The sequence below is a fragment of the Salminus brasiliensis genome, chromosome 18 (genome assembly GCF_030463535.1).
Source record: "Salminus brasiliensis chromosome 18, fSalBra1.hap2, whole genome shotgun sequence".
In the NCBI taxonomy this organism is placed as follows: Eukaryota; Metazoa; Chordata; class Actinopteri; order Characiformes; family Bryconidae; genus Salminus; species Salminus brasiliensis.
This window is the reverse complement of record NC_132895.1, coordinates 8417573-8426499: the sequence shown is the minus strand read 5'-3', so window position 1 is coordinate 8426499 and position 8927 is coordinate 8417573. Positions and strand designations below refer to the sequence as shown.

Sequence of the window (8927 nt, the reverse complement as noted above, 5' to 3'; positions counted from 1 at the left end):
CGACAAAACTCAAGGCATCCTTTCTTTCCCACCTTCCCAAGAGATGTCAGCCAGACATGCTGAGATGCGGGTCTCCTCTGAGAACTCACTGGTCACTCCATCTACAGAAGCTCAAAGCCTTGGTGTAGTCATGGATGATCAGTTATCGTTCTCAAGTCATGTCGCAAATCTGACTCGGACATGCAGATTCCTCCTGTACAACAACCAGAGAATTCGACCCTTCCTCTCTAGAGAGGCCACCCAGGTGCTTATTCAGTCTCTTGTCACTTCAAGACAGTGGGGGCAGTGGTGGCTCAGCGGTTGGGGCAGTGGTGGCTCAGCGGCTAGAGCGCCGGGATATCGATAACAGGGTTGTGGGTTCGATTCCCGGGCTCGGCAAGCTGCAACTGTTGGGCCCTTGAGCAAGGCCCTTTACCCTCTCTGCTCCCTGGGCGCTGGAGTTGGCTGCCCACCGCTCTGGGTGTGTGTGAACTCACTGCCCCTAACACGTGTGTGTGTGAGTGTGTGTTCACTACCAGATGGGTTAAATGCGGAGGACACATTTCGCTGTACACTGTACAGTGACAAATACGTGCACCTTTACCTTTTAAGACTTGATTACTGCAACTGTCTTCTGGCTGGTCTTCAGCCATGTAGCTCCACTGCTGCCTTCTCTTCACTGGCTTCCTGCTGCCTGCATCAGATTCAAAACCCTGATGCTGGCCCACAAAGCCAAGAAAGGATCAGCCCCTTCGTACTTGATGGCAATGTTCAAAAGCCGTTCTGCCCCAAGAGCCCTTCGAGCTTCAAGTATGTCTCTGCTTGACCCTTAGGATCCCTTAAGATCCACAGAAGACAAGCGTCCAGGCTTTTTTCTGTCCTGTCACCAAAGTGGTGGAACGAGCTTCCCCTGGGTGTCCGAACAGCCAGAGTCACTCGCTGTGTTCAAATGTAGACGAAGACCCACCTCTTCTGAGAGGAATTGGGTGAAAAGTAGAGTATTATGATCTCCTTATTAACTTGTGTTTAGTAGAGTCTAAACTTAGAGGTTTTTAGTCTCTTCAGACTAGCTGAGGTTATTCTTGAGTAAACAGTGAAGTACTTTTGTAAGTCACTCTGGATAAGAGCGTCTGCTAAATGTCTTAAATGTAAATATAAATTTAATCATTTCATGTAATAACGTCCTGTAAAAGAAATAAACTCCTCATGACTGAAAGATTTCCTCCTTTCCACTCTTATCATATTTCGGTCAGTGAACTAATTTGCATATTTAAACAGAGCTACACTTTCCAGTTTCTCACAAAGTGCAGTAATGACGAGGCTTTGTTGTGATTTCTTTTTACTGGTAATTTTAATAATTCTCTTCTTTCCAGTTCAAACATTTTTGCCCTTTTCTTTCCATCCTCGCCTGCTCAGCCTCTCTCCATCATCTAATCACGTCTACTCCTCACTTTCTTCTGCGTCTCTCTCTCTCTCGCTATACTGCGTTTTCACACCAGCTGACAGATGTTCACCTCTGTTCATCTGTTCTTAAAAGGGTCATAAAATAAAGGTACATAATATCAGCTAACACATCTTTAGCTCCATACTGCTGTTATCAGTGATCATTTATATATCTCTTCATCTGTAATTAGTTCACCATGCTCTTTTAATTTCCCCACACCACTAACAACTGGCTAATTCTTAGTATTTCATAATAATAGATATTTTACGTATAGATATTTTAAAGTATTACTTACCAATTCTTTCATTGAAGGTCGTTTTCCAGAGCCACCAGTTTAAAATAAATAAATCAATAAAATAAACAAACAAAACAAAGAAGATAAACCCCCCCGTGAGCAAGCCAAGGGCAACAGTGGCAAGGAAAAACTCCCTCAAAGCTGGAGGAAGAAACCTTGGGAGGAACCAAGACTCACAAAGGGGGACCCATCCTCCTCTGGTCAAAACCAGTTAGAAATAAATAAACCAGGTCACAAGCAGCTGTTATCTCCCTGGCACTAGTGGTCTTCAGATCTTCACCCTGAAAGAAATCACCAGAACAGCTTTGTATTAAAATCTCAACAATATAAAATCAAACTGACTCCAAAAAGATCATTAAACATCTCCATCTGATTCAAACACTGCTGCAGAGTTTAAACCAGAGCCTAGAGAAATAAACAAACACATAAACTTACCTCATCTTACTGCTGGACTCTTCCTGATTTTACCTTAAACTGACTTGTACCTTAAAGAGGTGTTAGACTGTTGTGGAATGCCTTATCATCATCTTCTCATATTCTGATCCACTTACTCCAGCTCAGAGACGCAGTGGCAATAGGACAAGCACAGAACGCCAGTCATCCCTGTCTCCAGCACCCCGAGGAGCTCCCAGGCCAGCCGGGAGAAGTAATTCTTCCAGCAAGCTCTGGTCCAGGGTTTACCTCGGGGTCTCCTCCCAGCTGGTTGTGCCCAGTACATCTCCAAAAGGAGGCGACTGGGGGGGCATCCTTATCAGACACCCCAACAACCTCAGCTGGCTCAACTAAATGAGAAGGAGAAGCGGCTCTACTCTGAGCCTCTCCAGGATAACAGAGCACATCATTCTATCTTAAAGAACGAGCTCAGCTAACCTAACAGAGAAACCTCATTTCAGCCGCTTGTATCCGTGACCAGGGTGGGGAATTGGTAAATTGGTAAACTGAGAGCTTTCTGAGGTTCATGCAAGAGCTTTCACAAACTTCTAGGGAATCTCATCCACTCTGGGTGTCTTGCCACTGTGAAGCTTTTCAACCACATCAGTGACTTCGGCCAGAGAGACGGATGCCGGGAAATCTCCAGCCCTACCTTCTGGATAGAAGGCATGTGCCTCAGGATTAGGAGCTCCTCAAAGTGTTCCTTCCAATGCTCAACAAGATCCTCAGAGTTCAGAGCTTCATCACCCTTAGAGAGCACAATTTGGGCAATGTCCCTCCTTCCCTTTCTGAGTTCTTGGAGCGTTTTCCAGAACCTCTTTGAGGCCGCCCGAAAATCAGTCCCCATAAACTCTACGGACTCCTCCCATGCCCTGGATTTCGCTTCTGCAACTGACAAAGCTGCTACCTTTAAGCATGTCTGTACCCGTTAGCGGAATCAGGAGGGCCCCGATCCTCCTTCATCCTCTTGACAGCCTCCCTCACCGCTGGTGTCCACCAACAGGTTCTTTGAATGCAGTCATAACAAGCACAAACAAGGTTTTGGTAACAGCTATTAACAGTTGCTTCCACAACAGAGGTCTTCAACATGGTCCATTACGAATCCATGTCCCCAACCTCCTCCGGAACATGTGAGAAGCTCCTTTGAAGATGAGAGTTCGGAGATGATCTTTTCCTCAGCCAATTTTCCCCAACAGGCCTTTACTACTTGTTTGGACCCGCCAGGGCTGGCTGATCCAACTCACCACCAGATGGTGATCAGCTGAAAGCTCAGCACCTCTCTTTACCTAAGCGTTCCCAAACACACGGCCACAGGTCAGACGACAAGACCTCAATGTCTATAACTTACCTCTGGCCCAAGGTGCTCTTGTACTAAGTACACTTATCAGCAACCTTGTGTTGGAACATGCTGTTTGTGATGGACAAACCATGACTAGCACAGAAGTCCCATCACATCCCACCCATGCTCAATGGTCAAAGCTGGAGCTTGACTTAATTTCTGTTGATCACGGACATTGCTGAAGACTGGCTGCGTGAAGGGGAATCCGACACAGCTTCTCTGGCCAGTCTGCGGATGCCTTCCTGCACCAAACCTTCACCAAACACGTCTGTTGTTGTCCTTGAGTCGAGAAGGTTGGCCTGAAACGGAGAAGAAAGCTCAGAGTAAATAGAAGTCTTATTTCTAGAGGAACAAAACACTTTTCTAATCTGATTACAGTGCTTCAAGTGTTTGTGCTCAGTAACAGTATTTCTTCACCTCTTCCAGAGCGATGAAAGTGGACAGAATATCTCCAGCCTGGCCAGAGGCGATGTCGTCGCCCAACAAGTTGTCCGTCAAGGTGGCGGCCATCTCTTTCTCCCTCTCGGCCTGAAGCTCCCGCTCTTTATTGATGGGCAGGTTTCGGACCTCGTCCACAATCCTGGATGAACACATTTACAGTCAGAGCAGTGCATCATTCTACAGTCCAGGTGGACCTTTTCATAACAGCTGTTGACAGACTGAAAGTAAAATAAGGAGTTTATCAGCTGTGCTGTTGAACCTTACTTCATCAGCTTCTGGCGAATCTCCTGAAACTCTCTCTCATTCCTGTCTATGGCTTCCCGTAGCAGGACCAGATTCTCAAAGTTGTTGAGAGTCAGGTTGGTCAGGCAGCTGTCATGCCACGGTGTCTGGCGATGGGTCATGCTGGTTTTGGCGACCACTTCCTCCACATGTACCAGGTCTTTCTGAGATTCATTTTCTTCTGACTGTTATTGAGACAAAAGATTCAGTTGGAATAAAATAAGAGGAAAATAATGACTTACATGCAGACAATATTAATATGTTCAGCTAGAGGATCTTTAAGTAGGGGATTAAACTGGGTATTTACACACTGTTGTTATCATGAGCTGAAGGTAGGATGTAAAGCAGGCTTACCTTAGTGGAATCTGATTCCACAGCTAGTTCCTGATTGGTGATGATGACAGAACTAAAGAAGTTCAGGAAGATGAACCCACAGCTGAAGATGAAGACGAAGAAGTACACCAACGCAGCATAGCGAAGTGCTTCATCCACACTGAAATGTACAAAATATTAAATTAGACAAAACTCTCAGTAGAGCGGCTATAAAATATGAATCTTTGCACCAAATACAAACGTGCCAAAACAGATGGACGTACATTGAGGTTTACTGCGCTCACATATGTTCACCTAGTGTTGTGTTTCAGAACTGACACTTTGCTCATTTAGTTAAAGTCAGAGATCCAAACAAGAGCTGCTTACCCCTTAAAACCATAGTAGATCTTAAACCAGCCATTCTGGGTGATGCAGATGAAGAGAGTGTACAGGGCTGTAGGGAAGTCTCCAAAAGCAGATGGGACATCATCTCCAAACAGCATCACTCCACACAGGCCAAACATCTAGAGCACAATCAAAGACAGAGTCATTCACACACAGCGTACAGCATTACACCATGAACAAGACACAAGTACAGAGACCTCATCATTTTGATCGTTTTGAGATTTTAACATTTAAATATGAATCGTGGGAGAGCACATACCACCATGAAGCACATGATGAGAACGAAGATGTTCAGCAGTGCAGACATGGAACGGGTGATGCTGTTGATTGCTTTGGAAAATCCCTCGAAGGAAGCAAACAGCCTGACACTCCGAAAGAGTCGCAGCATTCTGGAAAAGGAGGAAAGAAAGAAGCACAAATATTGAACAGTTAAAACTGTGAGCTCGGTCTGAACAGATACACCATCACTCTTCTAATTCCCATCCTTTTAAGAGGAACACTGATCTAGATGGAAAACCTGATGAGTTTTTAAAATGTGGGAACACGTCACTGTAATTTTCCTCACCTGATGAGCCGATTTTGGCTCGGGGGCAAGAATGTGTACCCTGCCATCAGCACCAGATTAACCAGGAAGTCCAGGACATTCCACCCACTCTGCAGATACAGAAGAAGGAATAATCAAATAAGACTTGATGAGACACAGCAACCTTCTACAAGGTCTATATAGATTTATAGGAGAACACATTTTGAGGAAGTTCCAGGAGAAAACAGGAAAAAACAGTACCATCCAGAAAATCCTGAAACCGTAGGTGAACTTCAGCACAATCTCTGAAATGAAGACGGTGAAGATGATCCGCTCCCAGATCAGGAATGCAGTCTCATGGTCCTGAAATTACAGTCAGAAAGAGAGTGGAGGTTAATATACAGTGTTTCTGAAAGTACACACACACAAGTCCCAGAAACATCACCTGTCCTACAAAACACACTGACAGAAGCACAGAGCTGTGCTGTAGAGTTAGTCAGTCAGTGGGAGAGTGAACATGATCTGAAGATGATAGAATATCTAATAAATACACAAAGATGATTATTTTAATGATCAAATTAAGGTAGAGCTTCTGAAAATATCTGGTGGCTTTAAGATTTATGGTTCTCACCTTGGCAATCCTTGAGTTGGTCTGGACGCTGATGACGATACAGTTGATCAGAGTAATGAACATGATGAGGAACTGGAGAACGGGATACTCCACAATGTACTGGAACATTGCAGTGATGTAATTTCCAATGTTGTAATCAGTCTACATGTGAGAAGAGAAGATTAGAGCATTAATAACTTTTGGTTAGGACTCAAAGGCCTGGAGAAGAGCCAAAGCTGGTCTTCTAAAAATCTCAGGATTTATAGTAGAAAAATTCCACATTTCAGGACATAATAAATTGAATCCAGTTACGTCTTATAGTTCATTACTGAAGGGTAACTTACATTTTGGTGGAGCACCTCCATGAGGCCCTCTTCTGCTTCCTCCACTTCCTCCATCACACACTGCAAAGAGGATGTTTTCTGCATCCACAAATGACACACATTCATTTAGACTTTATATCCATACACACATATTACACAGAATCTATTCACCAAAAGCTCTGGAAAGAACCTGAAAGAACAGGTAAATGGAGAAGTTGAAGAGAACAGGTAAAAAAGACCCTGGTCTACCTTGAGCATGGCGAGGTGGTCCTGATTCTGTCTGCTTGGAGACAGAAGGGCTTTCTCCTCTCGTTGTTCTTCCTCCTTCTTCTTCTGCTGATCGCTCATCTCTTCTGAGACTCGATCAGCTGCTGTCTGCTCCTTAAACGTTTCGCCGCTCTGTTCGTTACCATGGAATCGAACCGCTCTCTCTCTATGACGTCATCCACGTTCCACCGTCAAGCGTCACCCAGCCGACGAGCGCATCTGCTAGTTAGCGACGTATGCTAGTCTAGTCGGGTCACGAGGACTGATCACATGTCGTTGATCTGAATACTAAGTGATTGTAAATGGACAGAATATTGATATATGATATTATCTAGTGGTCACTGATCAATAAAAATGGAGATGAAAATATTAGAATTATTAGAACTGAATATTTTCATAGATATACTTATATTTCTAGGCAGTTCACTGGCATGGAGGAGCAACTTCCGGTTGCTAAAAGCAACCCCCTTATTTCTGGAAGTGTTTCACTCGTAACTGAAGTCATTCTGAATTTGTATTAACAGACAATTTAGCTCAACTTTAAAGAACAAATAATGACTATTGATGAATAATAAAGGTTTAGGTTGTGTTCGATAGACAAGACTATCAGTATTGTGATATTACATATTAGCATTACCTGAAGGAAATACAGAGCTTGCAAAGCTTTTCTGCAGCTTCTGTAAAAAACTTTACAAAATGAAAAATGTGGAAGGAAAGCTTTTATCAACCATGTGTTTAAAAATGAAAAAGAGGAGAATTGATCAACTAAAGATTTCATTGTTTTGTAATTATAAAATATGTTGTAAAGCCTTACAGTCTGTTCCACATCAAACACACTGATATTCTTTTAAAGTCATCATTTTTCATTTGGAAATTTACAACTAAACAAGTTTCAATATATAATCCCAATGTGGCATTTCCATTTAGATTTTACATTTTTATAATTATATTCCCCCCATTCCACAATCCTAGCCCACCCACCTGTCCCCCCTCAGACCCAACATGTATAAAAACCCCACCCAGACCCCTACACACAACACTGACACACTGATATTCTTCATTTAAAAATGAGGGAGAAAATAGATGTATCCTTTGTAACACTGATAGAATTTACCAAAAAGGTAAATGAGTGGAGAAGCAGAGCAGCATTCAGAGCCACATTTTAAAATGATTTCCACTCCATTTTTAACCTAATTTAGTCTTTTACACACAACATTTGGAACATCTTAGTGTAAAATCATAAAGATGATCACTTGTCACATTTAAATCATGTATAAAACACTCATTAAACTCATTAAAAGCTCAATAAACACTTTTAAAGTCCTAACTATGTGGGCATGTTATGTGGCATTCCAGTACATTACTCTCCTGATTCCTCCAATCAGAACACAGAGAGGCTGCTGTCTCTTCAGGAGTACACATGATATTTCCAGTAGAAATGGGAGAAACCACTAGTTTTCTTCTTCTGATACTAAGTAATAACAACACGAGCATCCTGATACCATTACAAATAATTATACAATAAAAATCTTTTGGACTCATAAAAAGGAGGAATCTGTGATTTCTACAGTGAAAATGTTTCAAATTTAGTGATAAAATTCTATTTAAAAGCTTGACTCTCGTGTGAATCATTGACTGTTTAGGAAAATAACTCCAAATGATTTTCTATTACAGATTTTGTTCTGCATCCATCACAAGATGTTTGGAAACAGTCTTTGGAGATTCTGGTCCACGTTGACATGGTTGCGTCACTCAATTCCAGCAGTTTTATGCTGCAGATCTCGTTTCTGCAACATCCTAAAGGTGGATCTACTGGATCCAGTGACTGGGAAGTTACACCACCTCCACCAGTCTGGCCTGTTGACATAAGGCAGGTTGGGTCCATGAATTCATGCTGTAGGTGCTAGATTCTGACCTCACCCAGTGGAGGTTCTAGACCATATGAACCGTGGGGGAGAGGGAGTGATCAGGCTGGGGCCAGTAACTATGTTAGAGCAGCCAATTACTTTTTAGTTTATGGTGCATTGTGGACAATAAGACACAAAAGTCAGTGATCAAATATCATTAAACATCATATTTCTACAGTTTTCCTCATTTTTATTATATTCTGGATTCTATAGATTCTCATGCTTTTATTTAAATTTGGAAATTTCATAGGCTTTGTTTTATTGAAAGACCACGATATAAGTAACAGTGGTCTTCTGGCTGACACTGCAGCCTTGATCACTTGAAAAGGCAGGGGGAACTGGCTAGCTGTGTCTATGAGGTAGCAATG

At 42.7% G+C, this 8927-nt stretch overlaps 1 protein-coding gene across 2 annotated transcripts; it reads right to left on the bottom strand.

Moving 5' to 3' along the window:
- Positions 1–1179: 1179 nt before the first annotated feature.
- Positions 1180–6785, bottom strand: LOC140539414 (cation channel sperm-associated protein 4-like). 2 transcript variants are annotated; one of them, XM_072662124.1, is made up of 12 exons: positions 6635–6785; positions 6407–6484; positions 6084–6224; positions 5714–5815; positions 5495–5583; positions 5189–5318; positions 4912–5048; positions 4567–4705; positions 4195–4397; positions 3907–4069; positions 1719–3788; positions 1180–1508 (listed from the first exon to the last, which is right to left on the bottom strand). In XM_072662124.1, the coding sequence occupies exons 1-11, from the start codon at positions 6731–6733 to the stop codon at positions 3642–3644; spliced, it is 1428 nt and encodes a 475-aa protein (XP_072518225.1). In that variant the 5' UTR covers positions 6734–6785; the 3' UTR covers positions 1180–1508; positions 1719–3641. The 2 variants fall into 2 exon arrangements, with proteins under 2 accessions (XP_072518225.1, XP_072518224.1); XM_072662123.1 differs by having other exon boundaries at positions 1180–1503.
- Between the last annotated feature and the right edge of the window lie 2142 nt (positions 6786–8927).